The 20,249-nt window shown below is 59.4% G+C and overlaps 1 protein-coding gene across 2 annotated transcripts; it reads right to left on the reverse strand.

The window, feature by feature from the left end:
- Positions 1–8,727: 8,727 nt before the first annotated feature.
- On the reverse strand, positions 8,728–20,243 carry fkbp1a (FKBP prolyl isomerase 1A). 2 transcript variants are annotated; one of them, XM_031894657.1, is made up of 5 exons: positions 20,189–20,243; positions 13,041–13,088; positions 11,575–11,687; positions 11,278–11,422; positions 8,728–9,120 (listed from the first exon to the last, which is right to left on the reverse strand). In XM_031894657.1, the coding sequence occupies exons 1-4, from the start codon at positions 20,223–20,225 to the stop codon at positions 11,294–11,296; spliced, it is 327 nt and encodes a 108-aa protein (XP_031750517.1). In that variant the 5' UTR covers positions 20,226–20,243; the 3' UTR covers positions 8,728–9,120; positions 11,278–11,293. The 2 variants fall into 2 exon arrangements, with proteins under 2 accessions (XP_031750517.1, XP_031750516.1); XM_031894656.1 differs by having other exon boundaries at positions 11,274–11,422.
- Positions 20,244–20,249: the final 6 nt, after the last annotated feature.

Genomic DNA, 20,249 nt, shown 5'->3' on the forward strand with positions numbered 1-20,249 from the left:
GCAGCTCTAACTGTACCAGGAAGTAGTGTGGGAGCTGATAGGGCCTAGCATGTATGTGTGCCTTGGCTTGTTTGTGTGCACTGAGAGTCCTGGGATCCCAGGGGGCGGCCCTTAGCACTTAAAATGGCAGTTTCCTATTTAGGATTAGCCAATGGCACATACTGCTAAATAAGTATATTGATGCTCATTTCCAGGAACCCTCTTTATTTTTCTCAAACTCTCTGTACAGGCTATGGGCAAACTTAGGGGGCTGTTCCTGCTGAATTGTGCTTAGTACAGGGGAATCCCTATGTGCCATAGTTTTATGGTATCTCTCTGTACAGGCTATGGGCAAACTTAGGGGGCTGTTCCTGCTGAATTGTGCTTAGTACAGGGGAATCCCTATGTGCCATAGTTTTATGGTATCTCTCTGTACAGGCTATGGGCAAACTTAGGGGGCTGTTCCTGCTGAATTGTGCTTAGTACAGGGGAATCCCTATGTGCCATAGTTTTATGGTATCTCTCTGTACAGGCTATGGGCAAACTTAGGGGGCTGTTCCTGCTGAATTGTGCTTAGTACAGGGGAATCCCTATGTGCCATAGGTTTATGGTATCTCTCTGTACAGGCTATGAGCAAACTTAGGGGGCTGTTCCTGCTGAATTGTGCTTAGTACAGGGGAATCCATATGTGCCATAGTTTTATGGTATCTCTCTGTACAGGCTATGGGCAAACTTAGGGGGCTGTTCCTGCTGAATTGTGCTTAGTACAGGGGAATCCCTATGCTGCCATAGTTTTATGGTATCTCTCTGTACAGGCTATGGGCAAACTTAGGGGGCTGTTCCTGCTGAATTGTGCTTAGTACAGGGGAATCCCTATGTGCCATAGTTTTATGGTATCTCTCTGTACAGGCTATGGGCAAACTTAGGGGGCTGTTCCTGCTGAATTGTGCTTAGTACAGGGGAATCCCTATGTGCCATAGTTTTATGGTATCTCTCTGTACAGGCTATGGGCAAACTTAGGGGGCTGTTCCTGCTGAATTGTGCTTAGTACAGGGGTATCCCTATGTGCCATAGTTTTATGGTATCTCTCTGTACAGGCTATGGGCAAACTTAGGGGGCTGTTCCTGCTGAATTGTGCTTAGTACAGGGGTATCCCTATGTGCCATAGTTTTATGGTATCTCTCTGTACAGGCTATGGGCAAACTTAGGGGGCTGTTCCTGCTGAATTGTGCTTAGTACAGGGGAATCCCTATGCTGCCATAGTTTTATGGTATCTCTCTGTACAGGCTATGGGCAAACTTAGGGGGCTGTTCCTGCTGAATTGTGCTTAGTACAGGGGAATCCCTATGTGCCATAGTTTTATGGTATCTCTCTGTACAGGCTATGGGCAAACTTAGGGGGCTGTTCCTGCTGAATTGTGCTTAGTACAGGGGTATCCCTATGTGCCATAGTTTTATGGTATCTCTCTGTACAGGCTATGGGCAAACTTAGGGGGCTGTTCCTGCTGGGGCTGGGCTCTCTTCCCCTCTTGTATCGGTTACTGATTGCTTTATATGTTACTCCTTGTAGAGTGTAAGCTCTTTGGGGCAGGGCTCTCTTCCCCTCTTGTATCGGTTACTGATTGCTTTATATGTTACTCCTTGTAGAGTGTAAGCTCTTTGGGGCAGGGCTCTCTTCCCCTCTTGTATCGGTTACTGATTGCTTTATATGTTACTCCTTGTAGAGTGTAAGCTCTTTGGGGCAGGGCTCCCTTCCCCTCCTGTATCGGTTACTGATTGCTTTATATGTTACTCCTTGTAGAGTGTAAGCTCTTTGGGCAGGGCCCTCTTCCCCTCCTGTATCGGTTACTGATTGCTTTATATGTTACTCCTTGTAGAGTGTAAGCTCTTTGGGCAGGGCTCTCTTCCCCTCCTGTATCGGTTACTGATTGCTTTATATGTTACTCCTTGTAGAGTGTAAGCTCTTTTGGGCAGGGCTCCCTTCCCCCCCTGTATGGGTTACTGATTGCTTTATATGTTACTCCTTGTAGATTGTAAGCTCTTTTGGGCAGGGCTCTCTTCCCCTCTTGTATCGGTTACTGATTGCTTTATATGTTACTCCTAGTAGAGTGTAAGCTCTTTGGGGCAGGGCTCTCTTCCCCTCTTGTATCGGTTACTGATTGCTTTATATGTTACTCCTTGTAGAGTGTAAGCTCTTTGGGCAGGGCCCTCTTCCCCTCCTGTATCGGTTACTGATTGCTTTATATGTTACTCCTTGTAGAGTGTAAGCTCTTTGGGGCAGGGCTCTCTTCCCCTCTTGTATCGGTTACTGATTGCTGTATATGTTACTCCTTGTAGAGTGTAAGCTCTTTTGGGCAGGGCTCCCTTCCCCTCCTGTATCGGTTACTGATTGCTTTATATGTTACTCCTTGTAGAGTGTAAGCTCTTTTGGGCAGGGCTCTCTTCCCCTCCTGTATCGGTTACTGATTGCTTTATATGTTACTCCTTGTAGAGTGTAAGCTCTTTTGGGCAGGGCTCTCTTCACCTCCTGTATCGGTTACTGATTGCTGTATATGTTACTCCTTGTAGAGTGTAAGCTCTTTTGGGCAGGGCTCCCTTCCCCTCCTGTATCGGTTACTGATTGCTTTATATGTTACTCCTTGTAGAGTGTAAGCTCTTTTGGCAGGGCTTCCCCCCTGTATCGTTACTGATGCTTTATGTTCCTGTAGAGTGTAAGCTCTTTGGCAGGTCCTTCCCCTCCTGTATCGGTTACTGATTGCTTTATATGTTACTCCTTGTAGAGTGTAAGCTCTTTTGGGCAGGGCTCCCTTCCCCTCCTGTATCGGTTACTGATTGCTTTATATGTTACTCCTTGTAGAGTGTAAGCTCTTTTGGGCAGGGCTCTCTTCCCCTCTTGTATCGGTTACTGATTGCTGTATATGTTACTCTGTATGCCCAATGTATGTAACCCACTTATTGTACAGCGCTGCGGGGTATGTTGGTGCTTTATAAATAAATGTTAATAATAATAACAATAATAACTAGGCATAAGATAATCTCTGTACAGTACTGTTACCTGATCTGACACTGTATATCCCTAGCTCTAAGTTTTTTTCTTGCAAAGAACACCATTCTGTATACATGGAATCCGACTGTTATAAAATAAATTTTAAAAAAACAATTAAAAAAAAAAAAACCAATATATTTTTGGAAAGTACACGATCCCCTGTATCTATGTACCCAAGTCTTTCTACTCCAAAGTATGAAGCCGTAAACTTTTCTAAAATTGATGATTTTGACAAAACTTCAGAAAATCACCTCAAAACTTCCACTTTGCACCATCTTTTCTCTCACAGAAACACATATAAAACACCCTATAACCATATAAAACAACACCCTATAACCATATAAAACACCCTATAACCATATAAAACACCCTATAATCATATAAAACACCCTATAACCATATAAAACACCCTATAACTATATAAAACACCCTATAACCATATAAAACACCCTATAACCATATAAAACACCCTATAACCATATAAAACAACACCCTATAACCATATAAAACAACACCCTATAACCACATAAAACACCCTATAACCATATAAAACACCCTATAACCATATAAAACAACACCCTATAACCATATAAAACACCCTATAACCATATAAAACAACACCCTATAACCACATAAAACACCCTATAACCATATAAAACACCCTATAATCATATAAAACACCCTATAACCATATAAAACAACACCCTATAACCATATAAAACCCCCTAAATATGAACCCCAGGGGGCTACTGAACAGTCTGATGTCCTATATACATAGGTTTATCAAAGCACATGGCTCTTACATGACCCTGTCTGTGTGTTAGGGCTCCCAGAGGGGCTGGGGGGCTGCCTGTCTGTGTGTTAGGGCTCTCAGAGGGGCCGGGGGGCTGCCTGTCTGTGTGTTAGGGCTCCCAGAGGGGCCGGGGGGGGGCTGCCTGTCTGTGTTAGGGCTCCCAGAGGGGCTGGGGGGCTGCCTGTCTGTGTTAGGGCTCCCAGAGGGGCCGGGGGGCTGCCTGTCTGTGTGTTAGGGCTCCCAGAGGGGCTGGGGGGCTGCCTGTCTGTGTTAGGGCTCCCAGAGGGGCCGGGGGGCTGCCTGTCTGTGTGTTAGGGCTCCCAGAGGGGCTGGGGGCTGCCTGTCTGTGTGTTAGGGCTCCCAGAGGGGCTGGGGGGCTGCCTGTCTGTGTGTTAGGGCTCCCAGAGGGGCTGCCTGTCTGTGTGAGGAACTCCCAGAGGGGCTGGGGGGCTGCCTGTCTGTGTGAGGAACTCCCAGAGGGGCTGGGGGGCTGCCTGTCTGTGTGAGGAATTCCCAGAGGGGCTGGGGGGGCTGCCTGTCTGTGTGAGGAACTCCCAGAGGGGCTGGGGGGCTGCCTGTCTGTGTGAGGAACTCCCAGAGGGGCTGGGGGGCTGCCTGTCTGTGTGAGGAACTCCCAGAGGGGCTGGGGGGCTGTCTGTCTGTGTGAGGAACTCCCAGAGGGGCTGGGGGGCTGCCTGTCTGTGTGAGGAACTCCCAGAGGGGCTGGGGGGGGCTGCCTGTCTGTGTGAGGAACTCCCAGAGGGGCTGGGGGGCTGCCTGTCTGTGTGAGGAACTCCCAGAGGGGCTGGGGGGCTGCCTGTCTGTGTGAGGAACTCCCAGAGGGGCTGGGGGGCTGCCTGTCTGTGTGAGGAACCCCCAGAGGGGCTGGGGGCTGCCTGTCTGTGTGAGGAACTCCCAGAGGGGCTGGGGGGCTGCCTGTCTGTGTGTTAGGGCTCCCAGAGGGGCTGGGGGCACTTCCTGTCTGTGTGTTAGGGCTCCCAGAGGGGCTGGGGGGCTGCCTGTCTGTGTGTTAGGGCTCCCAGAGGGGCTGGGGGGCTGCCTGTCTGTGTGTTAGGGCTCTCAGAGGGGCCGGGGGGCTGCCTGTCTGTGTGTTAGGGCTCCCAGAGGGGCCGGGGGGGGGGCTGCCTGTCTGTGTTAGGGCTCCCAGAGGGGCTGGGGGGCTGCCTGTCTGTGTTAGAGCTCCCAGAGGGGCCGGGGGGCTGCCTGTCTGTGTGTTAGGGCTCCCAGAGGGGCTGGGGGGCTGCCTGTCTGTGTTAGGGCTCCCAGAGGGGCCGGGGGGCTGCCTGTCTGTGTGTTAGGGCTCCCAGAGGGGCTGGGGGCTGCCTGTCTGTGTGTTAGGGCTCCCAGAGGGGCTGGGGGGCTGCCTGTCTGTGTGTTAGGGCTCCCAGAGGGGCTGCCTGTCTGTGTGAGGAACTCCCAGAGGGGCTGGGGGGCTGCCTGTCTGTGTGTTAGGGCTCCCAGAGGGGCTGGGGGGCTGCCTGTCTGTGTGTTAGGGCTCCCAGAGGGGCTGCCTGTCTGTGTGAGGAACTCCCAGAGGGGCTGGGGGGCTGCCTGTCTGTGTGAGGAACTCCCAGAGGGGCTGGGGGGCTGCCTGTCTGTGTGAGGAATTCCCAGAGGGGCTGGGGGGGCTGCCTGTCTGTGTGAGGAACTCCCAGAGGGGCTGGGGGGCTGCCTGTCTGTGTGAGGAACTCCCAGAGGGGCTGGGGGGCTGCCTGTCTGTGTGAGGAACTCCCAGAGGGGCTGGGGGGCTGTCTGTCTGTGTGAGGAACTCCCAGAGGGGCTGGGGGGCTGCCTGTCTGTGTGAGGAACTCCCAGAGGGGCTGGGGGGGGCTGCCTGTCTGTGTGAGGAACTCCCAGAGGGGCTGGGGGGCTGCCTGTCTGTGTGAGGAACTCCCAGAGGGGCTGGGGGGCTGCCTGTCTGTGTGAGGAACTCCCAGAGGGGCTGGGGGGCTGCCTGTCTGTGTGAGGAACCCCCAGAGGGGCTGGGGGGCTGCCTGTCTGTGTGAGGAACTCCCAGAGGGGCTGGGGGGCTGCCTGTCTGTGTGTTAGGGCTCCCAGAGGGGCTGGGGGCACTTCCTGTCTGTGTGTTAGGGCTCCCAGAGGGGCTGGGGGGCTGCCTGTCTGTGTGTTAGGGCTCCCAGAGGGGCTGGGGGGCTGCCTGTCTGTGTGTTAGGGCTCCCAGAGGGGCTGGGGGGCTGCCTGTCTGTGTGTTAGGGCTCCCAGAGGGGCTGGGGGGCTGCCTGTCTGTGTGTTAGGGCTCCCAGAGGGGCTGGGGGCACTTCCTGTCTGTGTGAGGAACTCCCAGAGGGGCTGGGGGCACTTCCTGTCTGTGTGAGGAACTCCCAGAGGGGCTGGGGGGCTGCCTGTCTGTGTGTTAGGGGTCCCAGAGGGGCCGGGGGGCTGCCTGTCTGTGTGTTAGGGGTCCCAGAGGGGCTGGGGGGCTGCCTGTCTGTGTGAGGAACTCCCAGAGGGGCTGGGGGGCTGCCTGTCTGTGTGTTAGGGGTCCCAGAGGGGCCGGGGGGCTGCCTGTCTGTGTGTTAGGGGTCCCAGAGGGGCCGGGGGGCACTTCCTGTCTGTGTGTTAGGGGTCCCAGAGGGGCTGGGGGGCTGCCTGTCTGTGTGTTAGGGGTCCCAGAGGGGCCGGGGGGCACTTCCTGTCTGTGTGTTAGGGCTCCCAGAGGGGCTGGGGGCACTTCCTGTCTGTGTGTATATATGTTAAGTTTGACTCGCCCAACACGTGTATATATGTACAGTTGCACAATGCAGGGTGAATATCATAACCTTCTCCGACTGGGGGGAGACAAATGAACAAAGAGAAAAGGGAATGGCCCCTGTGTATCAGCTTGTCCCACACCTTCTCAGCCAATCGCTGCCCAGCAGAGGGCACAATAGGGAGACCCTCATACTTGCAGCTTATTGCCCACGTGCCCAAGGGCTTTGCCACTGACCCCTCACAGGCACTAATACCCGGGGGTGGAGCCCAGACACCCAGCCGGCACTAACGGGGAGCTCGAGGGACAGGAAATGACATGGATGCCTGGGGGTGGGGAGGCAAATTAATTGAGTGATTCTTAATCTTGGTCATGTGACAGGGGATTAACCCATTGTTGCCCACTGCCATGCGAAGGAACAGGAAACGTTCAAAGCTCCGGTGACATCATCACTTGCATCATCTTCTCTCAGGGAAGAACATGGAATCCCCCGTATGAGGGAAGTCTGACGTCTCATTGGTTGCTCAGAGGATCCCGTTATTATTTCCACGGATGAGGTTCTTATGGACCCTAAGAAGGTCCCTACTATTCTGACCCGGGCAGTTTATTGGGTTTGCCAACTTCTACAGGAGACGTGTCCAGAACGGGATTCTTGCTCCCGTTACTGATCCAACCAGTAATCTAATCGTTTAACTGGTCAGTACTGCCCAAGTCACTTGCAACAAGCTAAAGGATCTATTTACGTCTGCACCTAAAGGGGAAGGAAAGGCATTTGGGCAAGTTACTGCCAATAGATTAGCCACATTAGTGCCCCCTAGAGCCCTATATTGATTCTGCCGAAAGTTTGTTTAACATAGCAGCCGCCATTTTAGCTCGGTCTCAGTAGCTTTAGTGCTGCAGCTCTGGCTGCTGGGAGCTCAGATTACACAGCACAACTGGGAGGGGGAGAGAAGCAAACTGAGCATGCTCGTGCCTGTGCCCTGAAGGATATTTCTGAGAGAGGAAGTCTGACACAGAAGATCATGTGACACAATAGGAGACAATAAATCCTGTTTCCTTTGATAGAGGACTCAGCTGTGAGTGCTTATGGCTGTACTTACACAGACCTTTCTGAGTTTGTACCTTTACTTCTCCTTTAATCTTCCTGACACCTCCCCGCCTCCTGTTGTGAGTCGGACACATGTGGAACCGGTCGGAGGAATTTTTTCGGAAAGATCCGGCGCTCAAGACGTTCTATTTGTCGCTCAGTTGAATTCCCATATTCCCTGCAGACCAGGGTCTCAGAACAATATGGCCGAAACGGACCTATCGGTGGGTGCATGCAGGGACCCAAAGGCGTGTCCCAATCCTGCCCCAGAGCTAGGAATACCTTGTGTCCTTCTGGCGACGGCATTGTAAAGGGTTAAACGGGGGGTTCACTTTTAGTTACACAAGGGCCAATTCCCAGCAGCTTTGCAATTGGTCTTCGTTATTTATAGCTTTTGATTATTTGCCTTCTGCCTCTTTTCAGCTTTTTAAATGGGGGTCACTGACCCCGGCAGCCAAACCCTATTGCTCTTATCTTTCTATTCAGCCCCTCCCCTATTCATATACCATTCTCTCCCTGGTTGCTAAGGTAATTCAAACCCTAGCAACCATATAACTGCTGAAATTGAAATAATTAAAAAAAAAAAATGGGAGACCAATGGCAAATGGTCTCAGAATATTTCTCTCCACATCATACTAACAGTCAACTCAGAGGGGAACAACCCCCAAAGCCAAACCATGGAATCTCAGCAGGAAGTAGTTTTACCCCCAGTTTGACAGGAAAACAGAACCAAAAGGGGTGGGGTTTAATCAAAGTGGGCAGGGCTTACAGATCTCAGGAGTCGGGCCAATTCAATGACCGGGCCCTAGGGCCAAAGTAGCCATTTAATCCACGTGCCGATCAACAGTTCACGCGCTAGTGAGAGTGTGGCAGCCATCTTGGATTCGCCCCGAGACAACGCCAAGTGGAGTTACTGGGGAGCATCGCTGGTTTGTGGGAGGCTTATTTGCTCATGGGGTGCAGACGTAGTGGGATTGGGGGGCCCTAGAGTATGTGTATCCCTAGGCTGAATGGTACCCTGCCCTCTGTATACACAATATATACTGTGCCCGGGGCCCAGGCAGAGAAAGCAAATCATTCCGGAGGCGGGGCTAGAGAAAAGCAGTTTATTGGAGAGTGCAGTGGGGGGGAGGGGCATGCTGCCTACACAATGGGGACCTGCCACAAAGAGGGAGGGGGGGGGATAACTGCACCCCATGATAAGAATCAGTAAGAAAAACCAACACTTTCACTCACAGCACCCCTAGCAGTGCCCAGCCCACCCTGAAAGGCCCCCCCAGACTGGCACCAACACACATAGGGCCCCGTCCCCTCATTGGCCCCAGGGCTGATGCATCGCTGGCTGTGAGTGGTCAGTGTTCTGGTCAGGAAAGCCGAGGGGCAGAGTGTGGGGCATGGAGAGGGGGGGGGGGGGGGTCAGGCAGCATCCGGTCTGTGTCCTGCACTCTCTGCCCCTGGCAACCGGCTGGGCAGGAACCTCTGCACCTAAACATGGGGGGAGAGACTGGTGAGTGGCACAGAAAGACACGGGGGGGGGCAATAGGGATGGGACCAGGCTAGAGAGAGAGGGGGGGGCAATAGGGATGGGACAGAGCTAGAGAGAGGGGGGGCAATAGGGATGGGACAGAGCTAGAGAGAGAGGGGGGGGCAATAGGGATGGGACAGGGCTAGAGAGAGGGGGGCAATAGGGATGGGACAGAGCTAGAGAGAGAGGGGGGGGCAATAGGGATGGGACAGGGCTAGAGAGAGGGGGGCAATAGGGATGGGACAGAGCTAGAGAGAGGGGGGGCAATAGGGATGGGACAGAGCTAGAGAAAGGGGGGCAATAGGGATGGGACCAGGCTAGAGAGAGGGGGGGGCAATAGGGATGGGACAGGGCTAGAGAGAGGGGGGCAATAGGGATGGGACAGAGCTAGAGAGAGGGGGGGCAATAGGGATGGGACAGGGCTAGAGAGAGGGGGGGGCAATAGGGATGGGACAGGGGCTAGAGAGAGGGGGGCATTAGGGATGGGACAGAGCTAGAGAGAGGGGGGCAATAGGGATGGGACCAGGCTAGAGAGAGAGGGGGGGCAATAGGGATGGGACAGGGCTAGAGAGAGGGGGGGGGCAATAGGGATGGGACAGAGCTAGAGAGAGGGGGGCAATAGGGATGGGACAGAGCTAGAGAGGGGGGGGGCAATAGGGATGGGACAGAGCTTGACAGGGGGGGCAATAAGGATGGGACCAGGCTAGAGAGAGGGGGGGGGCAATAGGGATGGGACAGGGCTAGAGAGAGGGGGGCAATAGGGATGGGACAGAGCTAGAGAGAGGGTGGGCAATAAGGATGGGGACCAGGCTAGAAAGAGGGGGGGGGGCAATAAGGATGGGACCAGGCTAGAGAGAGGGGGGGCAATAGGGATGGGACCAGGCTAGAGAGAGGGGGGGCAATAGGGATGGGACAGAGCTAGAAAGAGGGGGGGGCAATAGGGATGGGACAGAGCTAGAGAGAGGGGGGGGCAATAGGATGGGACCAGGCTAGAGAGAGGGGGGGGGCAATAGGGATGGGACCAGGCTAGAGAGAGGGGGGGGCAATAAGGATGGGACCAGGCTAGAGAGAGGGGGGGGGGGGGCAATAGGGATGGGACAGAGCTAGAGAGAGGGGGGGGGCAATAGGGATGGGACAGAGCTAGAGAGAGGGGGGGGGCAATAGGGATGGGACAGAGCTAGAGAGAGGGGGGGCAATAGGGATGGGACAGAGCTAGAGAGAGGGGGGCAATAGGGATGGGACAGAGCTAGAGAGAGGGGGGGGCAATAGGGATGGGACAGAGCTAGAGAGAGAGGGGGCAATAGGGATGGGACAGGGCTAGAGAGAGGGGGGGCAATAGGGATGGGACAGAGCTAGAGAGAGGGGGGGCAATAGGGATGGGACAGAGCTAGAGAGAGGGGGGGCAATAGGGATGGGACCAGGCTAGAGAGAGGGGGGGCAATAGGGATGGGACCAGGCTAGAGAGAGGGGGGGCAATAGGGATGGGACAGAGCTAGAGAGAGAGGGGGCAATAGGGATGGGACAGAGCTAGAGAGAGGGGGGGCAATAGGGATTGGACAGAGCTAGAGAGAGGGGGGGGCAATAGGGATGGGACAGAGCTAGAGAGAGAGGGGGCAATAGGGATGGGACAGGGCTAGAGAGAGGGGGGGCAATAGGGATGGGACAGGGCTAGAGAGAGGGGGGCAATAAGGATGGGACAGGGCTAGTGAGAGGGGGCAATAGGGATGGGACAGGGCTAGAGAGAGGGGGGGCAATAGGGATGGGACCAGGGGCTAGAGAGAGGGGGGGCAATAGGGATGGGACAGGGCTAGAGAGGGGGGGCAATAGGATGGGACAGGCTAGAAGAGGGGGCAATAGGGATGGACAGGGCTAGAGAGGGGGGGGGCAATAGGGATGGGACAGGGCTAGAGAGAGGGGGGGGGCAATAGGGATGGGACAAAGCTAGAGGGGGGGGCAATAGGGATGGGACAGGGCTAGAGAGAGGGGGGGCAATAGGGATGGGACAGGGCTAGAGAGAGGGGGGGCAATAGGGATGGGACAGGGGGGATACAGACCAAAGAGCAAATGGCAGGGGAGAGACAGGAGGGTAAAGAGACAGTCGGGGGGCACTCACCTACCCACTATGAGGGGCGCTCACTCCAGCTTCAGTAGCTCCACATCAAAGGTCAGGGTGGAGTTGGGGGGGATAATGCCGGGGTGTCCGGCTGCACCGTAGGCAAAGTCGGGGGAGCAGGTGAGTCTCGCCCTCTGCCCCACACTCATCTGTCAGGGTAAAACACACACGTGCCGCGGGGGTAAGAAATAGTTTGTGGGGCGTTGGGGCACACACATACACATCACTTGGGGCCCAACTGGAAAGGGCCAGGCTGCGCTGCTAATTATGGGAATCACATGACAGGGCGGTGCCAACCTACCTGTGCCACGCCCTCCTCCCAGCCGCGGATCACTTCATTCCGACCAATGATGAACCTGAACGGCTTGTTCCTATCCCGCGACGAGTCAAACTTCCTCCCGTCCTCCAGCGATCCTGGGGGGAATAGGGGGTTAATATTCCTAAACTGCCACCCCTTGCCCCCTCCAGCGACCCTGGGGGAAATAGGGGGTTAATATTCTTAAACTGCCACCCCTTGCCCCCTCCAGCGACCCTGGGGGGAATAGGGGGTTAATATTCCTAAACTGCCACCCCTTGCCCCCTCCAGCGACCCTGGGGGGAATAGGGGGTTAATATTCCTAAACTGCCACCCCTTGCCCCCTCCAGCGACTCTGGGGGGAATAGGGGGTTAATATTCCTAAACTGCCACCCCTTGCCCCCTCCAGCGACCCTGGGGGAAATAGGGGTTAATATTCCTAAACTGCCACCCCTTGCCCCCTCCAGCGACCCTGGGGGAATAGGGGGTTAATATTCCTGAACTGCCACCCCTTGCCCCCTCCAGCGACCCTGGGGGAATAGGGGGTTAATTTCCTGAACTGCCACCCCTTGCCCCCTCCAGCGACCCTGGGGGGAATAGGGGGTTAAGATTCCTGAACTGCCACCCCTTGCCCCTCCAGCGACCCTGGGGGAATAGGGGGTTAATATTCCTGAACTGCCACCCCTTGCCCCCTCCAGCGACCCTGGGGGGAATAGGGGGTTAATATTCCTGAACTGCCACCCCTTGCCCCCTCCAGCGACCCTGGGGGGAATAGGGGGTTAATATTCCTGAACTGCCACCCCTTGCCCCCTCCAGCGACCCTGGGGGGAATAGGGGGTTAATATTCCTGAACTGCCACCCCTTGCCCCCTCCAGCGACCCTGGGGGGAATAGGGGGTTAATATTCCTGAACTGCCACCCCTTGCCCCCTCCAGCGACCCTGGGGGAAATAGGGGGTTAATATTCCTGAACTGCCACCCCTTGCTCCCTCCAGCGACCCTGGGGGAATAGGGGGTTAATATTTCCAGAACTGCCACCCTTGCCCCCTCCAGGGACCCTGGGGGAATAGGGGGTTAATATTCCAGAACTGCCACCCCTTGCCCCCTCCAGCGACCCTGGGGGGAATAGGGGGTTAATATTCCAGAACTGCCACCCCTTGCCCCCTCCAGCGACCCTGGGGGGAATAGGGGGTTAATATTCCAGAACTGCCACCCCTTCCCCCTCCAGCGACCCTGGGGGGAATAGGGGGTTAATATTCCTGAACTGCCACCCCTTGCCCCCTCCAGCGACCCTGGGGGGAATAGGGGGTTAATATTCCTGAACTGACACCCCTTGCCCCCTCCAGCGACCCTGGGGGGAATAGGGGGTTAATATTCCAGAACTGCCACCCCTTGCCCCCTCCAGCGACCCTGGGGGGAATAGGGGGTTAATATTCCAGAACTGCAATAAATCCCACCCGGAACCAGCACTTACCCACATAGTGCACCACCACAGTCTGACCCTTCTTTGGAAACGTGCGCCCTGTGGGGACAGAGGAACAGTTATACCCCGAGTTATCAGCCCTGCCTATACACCTCCATACCCCCAAACCCGGGCCTATACACCTCCATACCCCCAAACCCGGGCCTATACACCTCCATACCCCCAAACCCGGGCCTATACACCTCCATACCCCCAAACCCGGGCCTATACACCTCCATTACCCCCAAACCCGGGCCTAGTACACCTCCATACCCCCAAACCCCGGGGCCTATTACACCTCCATACCCCCAACCCGGGCCTATAACACCCTCCCATACCCCAAACCCACGCCTATAACCCCCTGAGCCCCCAAACCCCGGGCCCTATAACCCCCTGAGCCCCCCAAACCCGGGCCCTATAAACCCCCTAGCCCCAAACCCCGGGCCTATAACCCCCTGAGCCCCCAACCCCGGGCCTATAACCCCCTGAGCCCCCAACCCGGGCCTATAACCCCTGAGCCCCAACCGGGCCTATAATCCCTGGGCCCCCAAACCGCCGGGGCCGTAATAACCCCCTGCAGCCCCCAAACCCGGGCTATAATCCCTGGGCCCCAAACGCCCGCCTATACACCCCTGAGCCCCCAACCCGGGCCTATAATCCCCTGGGCCCCCCAAACCCACGCCTATTAATCCCCTGGGCCCCAAACCCACGCCTATAATCCCCTTGGCCCCCCAAACCCCGGGCCTATACACCCCTGAGCCCCAAAACCCGGGGGCCTATAACCCCCTGAGCCCCCAAACCCCGGGCCCTATACACCCCCTGAGCCCCCAAACCCCGGGCCTATACACCCCCTGAGCCCCAAACCCGGGCCTATAACCCCTGAGCCCCAACCCGCGGCCCATACACCCCCTGAGCCCCCAACCCCGGGGCCTATACACCCCCTGAGCCCCAAACCCGGGCCTATAACCCCTGAGCCCCCAAACCCGGCCTATTACACCCCCTGAGCCCCCAACCCCGGGCCTATAATCCCCTGGGCCCCCAAACCCACGCTTATATCCCCCTGGGCCCCCAAACCTGGGCCTATAATCCCTGGGCCCCAAACCCCGGGCCTATACACCCCCTGAGCCCCCAAACCCGGGCCTATAACCCCCTGAGCCCCAAACCCCGGGCCTATACCCCCCTGAGCCCCAAACCCCGGGCCTATACACCCCCTGAGCCCCCAAACCGGGCCTATACCCCCTGAGCCCCCAAAACCCGGGCCTAACACCCCCTGAGCCCCCAAACCCGGGCCTATAACCCCCTGAGCCCCCAAACCCGGGCCTATACACCCCCTGAGCCCAACCCCGGGAGCCTATAATCCCCTGGGCCCCCAAACCCACGCCTATAATCCCTGCGCCCCCAAAACCCGGCCTATAATCCCTGGGCCCCCAAACCCCGGGCCTATGACACCCCTGAGCCCCCAAACCCGGGCCTATAACCCCTGAGCCCCCAAACCCCGGGCCTTAACCCCTTTGACCCCCAACCCCGGGGCCTTTATACACCCCCTGAGCCCCCAACCCCGGGCCTATTTACACCACCTGAGCCCCAAAACCCGGGCCTATAACCCCCTGAGCCCCAAACCCCGCGGCCTATACACCCCCTGAAGCCCCCAAAACCCCGGGCTCTATACACCCCTGAGCCCCAAACCGCGGCCTATAATCCCCTGAGCCCAAACGCCGGGCCTATACACCCCTGAGCCCCCACCCCGGGCCCATAACCCCTGAGCCCTCCAAACCCGGGCCTATAATCCCCTTGAGCCCCAAACCCGGCCTATAATCCCCGGGAGCCCAACCCCGGGCCAGAACCCCTGAGCCCAAAACCCGGGCTAGTGAAATCCCCTGAGCCCCAAACCCGGGCTATAACCCCCTGAGCCCCCAAACCCCGGGCCTTATACACCCCCTGAGCCCCCAACCCCGGGCCATATACACCCCCTGAGCCCCCAACCCCGGGCCTATAATCCCCTGGAGCCCCCAAACCCGGGCCTATAACCCCCTGAGCCCCAAACCCCGGGCCTAGTACACCCCCTGCAGCCCCCAAACCCCGGCCTATAAACCCCCTGAGCCCCCAAACCCGGGCCTATACACCCTGAACCCCCAAACCCCGGGCCTATGAACCCCCTGAGCCCCCAAACCCGGGCCTAATACACCCCCCTGAGCCCCCAACCCCGCGGCTATAACCCCTGAGCCCCCAAACCCGCCTATACACCCCCTGAGCCCCCAAACCCGGGCCTAGTAATCCCCTGAGCCCAAACCCAGGGCCTATACACCCCCTGAGCCCCCCACCCGGGCCCATAACCCCCTGAGCCCCCAAAACCGGGCCTTATTAATTCCCCTGAGCGCCCAAACCCGGGCCTATAATCCCTGAGCCCCAAAGCCCGGGCCTAATAATTCCCCTGAGCCCAAACGCCGGGCCCATAACCCCCATGAGCCCCCAAACCCGGGCCTATACAACCCCCTGAGCCCCAACCCCGGGGGCCTAGTACACCCCCTGAGCCCCAACCCCGGCCATACACCCCCTGAGCCCCAAATCCAGGCATATTACACCCCCTGTGCCCCCAAACCCGGGCCTATAACCCCTGAGCCCCCAAAACCCCGGGCTGCCATATTAAAACCCCTGAGCCCCAAAACCCGGGCCTATAAATCCCCTGAGCCCCCAAACCCCGGGCCTATACACCCCCTGAAGCCCAAACCCCGGGCCTATTACACCCCCTGAGCCCCCAAAACCCGGGCCCATACACCCCCTGAGCTCCAACCCCGGGCCCATAACCCCTGAGCCCCACCCCGGGCCCAACACGCCGCTGAGCCCCCAAACCCGCGGCCCCATACCCCCTGAGCCCCCAAAACCCCGGGCCCATAACCCCCTGAGCCCCCAACCCCGGGCCTATACACCCCTCTGAGCCCCCAACCCCGGGCCCATTAACCCCCTGAGGCCCCCAACCCGGGCCTATAACCCCCTTCGAGCCCCCAACCCCGGGCCTACTAAACCCCTGAAGCCCCCACCCCGGCCTAGACACCCCTGAGCCCCCAAACCGCCGGGCCTTATACACCCCCTGGCCCCCAAACCCAGGGCTATAACCCCCTGAGCCCCCAAACCCCGGGCCAGTACACCCCCTGAGCCCCAACCCCGGCCCTATACACCCCCTGAAGCCCCAACCCCGCGGCTATACACCCCCTGAGCCCCCAACCCCGGGGCCTATAACCCCCTGGCCCCCAACCCGGCGGCCCATTAAACCCCTGAGCCCCCAACCCGCGCGGCCCATAACCCCCTTGCAGCCCCAACCCGGGCTATAACCCTGAGCCCCCAACCCCGGGCCCATAAACCCCCTGAGCCCCAACCCGGGCCCATAACCCCCTGAGCCCCGAACCCCGGGCCTATACACCCCTGAACCCCCAAACCCCGGGCCTATACACCCCCTTGAGCCTCCAAAACCCCGGGCCCATACACCCCCTGAGCTCCGAACCCTGGGCCCATTTAACCCCCTTGAGCCCCCAAACCCGGGCCCATAACCCCTTGAGCCCCAAAACCCCGGTCGGCCCATTAACCCCCTGAAGCCCCCAACCCCGGGCCTATACACCCCCTGAGCCCCAACCCCCGCGGCTATTAACCCCTGAGCCCCCAACCCCGGGCCCTAACCCCCTGAGCCCCCACCCCGGCCTATTACACCCCCTGAGGCCCCCAACCCGGGCCTATACACCCCCTGAGCCCCCAAACCCGGGCCCATAACCCCTGAGCCCCCAAACCCCGGGGCTATACACCCCCTGAGCCCCAAACCCGGGGCCCATACACCCCTTGAGCTCCCAACCCGGGCCCATAACCCCCTGAAGCCCCCAAACCCGGGCCATAACCCCCTGAGGCCCCCAAACCCCGGGCCCATAACCCCCTGAGCCCCCAACCCCGGGTCCTATACACCCCCCTGAGCCCCCCAACCCCGGGCCTAAACCCCCTGAGCCCCCAAGCCCGGCCCATAACCCCTGAGCCCCAACCCCGGCTATAACCCCCTGAGCCCCAACCCCCGGCCTAACACCCCCTGAGCCCCCAACCCCGGGCCATAACCCCCTTGAGCCCCCAAACCCCGGGCCTATACACCCCCTGAGCCCCCAACCCCGGGCCTATAATCACCTGAGCCCCCATCCCCGGGCACTGACAGCCCCCTGAAGCCCCAACCCCGGGGCCTATACCACCCCTGGCCCCAAACCCGGGCCTATAACCCCCTGAGCCCCCAACCCCGGGCCTATAACCCCTGAGCCCCAACCCCGGGCCTAGAACCCTGAGCCCCCAACCCCCTGAGCCCCCAACCCCGGCCTATGTACACCCCCTGAGCCCCCAACCCCGCGGCCTATAACACCCCCTGGGCCCCCCAAACCGGGCCGTATAACCCCCTGGAGCCCCAACCCCGGGCGTATCACCCCTGAGCCCCAACCCCGGCGACCTATACACCCCCTGAGCACCCCAACCCCGGGCCTATACACCCCCTGAGCCCCAAACCCCGCGGCCTATAACCCCTGAGCCCCCAAACCCCGGGCCCATATAAACCCCCTGAGGCCCCGAACCCCGGGGCCTATACACCCCTGAGCCCCCAACCCCGGGCCTATACACCCCCTTGATCCCCCAAACCCCGGGCCTATACACCCCTGACCCCCAAACCCGGGTGCCATATACACCCGCCTGCAGCCCCAACCCCGGCTATACACCCCCGGAGCCCCCAACCCCGGGCCTATACACCCCCTTGAGCCCCCAAACCCCGGGCCTAGTACACCCCCTGAAGCCCCCAACCCGGGCTATAACCCTGAGCCCCCAACCCGGCGCCATTAACCCCTTGAGCCCCCAACCCCCCTGAGCCCCACCCCGGCCCATACACCCCTGAGCCCCGCAAACCCCGGGCCCATAAACCCCCTGAGCCCCAAACCCCGGGCCCAATAACCCCCTAGCCCCCAACCCGGGGCCTATACACCCCCTGAGCCCCCAACCCCCGGGGCCCTAACCCCCTGAGCCCCCAACCCGGGCTCTATAACCCCCTGAGCCCCCAACCCCGGCCTATACACCCCGCTGGAGCCCCCAACCCGGGCCCAATAACCCCCTGAGCCCCAACCCGGGGCCTATAACCCCCCTGAGCCCCAACCCCCGGCCTATACACCCCCTGAGGCCCCAAACCCCGGGCCTATGACACCCCCTGAGCCCCCAAACCCCGGGCCTATACACCCCCTGAGCCCCCAAACCCCGGGCCTGATAACCCCCTGGCCCCAAACCCGGGCCCATAACCCCCTTGAGCCCCCAACCCCGGGCCTGATACACCCCCTGAGCCCCCAAACCCCGCCTATCACCCCCTGAGCCCCCAAACCCCGGGGCCTATACACCCCCTGAGCCCACACCCGGGCCTGATAACCCCTTGGAGCCCCCAAACCCGGGCCTAGTAACCCCCTGAGCCCCCAACCCGGGCCTATACACCCCCTGAGCCCCAACCCGGCCTATGAACCCCCCTGGGCCCAAAAACCGGCCTATAACCCCGCTGAGCCCCAACCCCGTGGCCCATTACACGCCCCTGAAGCCCCAACCCCGGCCTATAACCCCCTGGGCCCCAACCCCGGGCCCATAACCCCTGAGCCCCCAACCCCGGCGTATTAACCCCCTGAGCCCCACCCGGGGCCATAAACCACCTGAGGCCCCAACCCCGGGCCATAACCCCCTGAGCCCCCAACCCGGGCCTAATACACCCCCTGAGCCCCAAACCCCGGGCCTATTACACCCCCTAGCCCCCAAACCCGGGCCCATACACCCCCTGAGCTCCCAACCCCGGGCCATAAACCCCCTAGCCCCCAAACCGGCCCATAACCCCCTGAGCCCCCAAACGCCGGGCCTATACACCCCTGAGCCCCAACCCGGGGCCTATAACCCCCTGAGCTCCCAAACCCGGGCCCATAACCCCCTGAGCCCCCAACCCCGGGCCTATACACCCCCCCCCCTTGAGCCCCCCAACCCCTGAGCCCCCAAACCCCGGCCTAATACACCCCCTGAGCCCCCAACCCGGGCCTATTACACCCCTGGAGCCCCAACCCCCTGAAGCCCCCGAAACCCCGGGCCTATTACAACCCCCTGAGCCCCCAACCCCGGGCCTATTACACCCCCTGGAGCCCCCAACCGCCCTGAGCCCCAACCCCCGGGCCCCTATAAACACCCCCTGAGCCCCAACCCCGGGCCTATACCCCTGATGTCCAACCCGGCCTATAAATCCCTGAGCTTCCCAAACCCCGGGCCGTAAACCCCCTGAAGCCCCCAACCCGGGCCTATACCCCCCTGAGCCCCCAACCCCCTGAGCCCTAACCCCCGGGCCTATACACCCCCTGAGCCCCCAACCCCTGAGCCCCCAACCCCGGGGGCCCATAACCCCTAGCGCCCAACGCCGGGGCCCATTAACCCCCTGAGCCCCAACCCCGGGCCTAATACACCCCTGAGCCCCCAACCCCCCTTGAGCCCCCAACCCCGGGGCCTATACACCCCTGAGCCCCCAACCCCCTGAGCCCCCAACCCCGGGCCTATACCCCCCTAGCCGCCCAACCCGGGCCTATACACCCCCTGAGCCCCACCCCTGAGCCCCAACCCCGGTGCTATACACCCCTTGAGCCCCAACCCCGGCTATTACAACCCCCTGAGCCCCCAACCCCGGGCCGTATACACCCCTGAGCCCCCAACCCGGGCCGTATACACCCCCTGAGCCCCCAACCCCCCTGAGCCCCCAACCCCGGTGCCTATACACCCTGTGAGCCCCCAATAACCCCTGAGCCCCAACCGGGCCTATACACCCCCGAGCCCCTAACCCCGGGCCTATAACCCCCTGGCCCCCAAACCGGGCCTATACACCCCCTTGAGCCCAACCCGGGCCTATACACCCCTGAGCCCCCAACCCCGGGCCTATAAACCCCCTGAGCTCCGCACCCCGGGCCCATAACCCCCTGAGCCCCCAACCCGGCCTATACACCCCTGAGCCCCAACCCGGGCCTTATAACCCCTGGGCCCCCCTGTGCGGCTTTCTCCTTGTACCTTAAGCCGTTGGCGCCCCGTTACCCCGGAAGAACCCCCGTACCCCGGAAGACCCCGTTTACCCGGAAAGCCCCCCGGGCCGTAACCGTCCCCTCGCAGATAGTTTCCACTTTTCACTCCCATCTCGTCTCGTCCGTTAGGTCTCAC

Source organism: Xenopus tropicalis, chromosome 10 (genome assembly GCF_000004195.4).
Source record: "Xenopus tropicalis strain Nigerian chromosome 10, UCB_Xtro_10.0, whole genome shotgun sequence".
NCBI lineage: Eukaryota > Metazoa > Chordata > Amphibia > Anura > Pipidae > Xenopus > Xenopus tropicalis.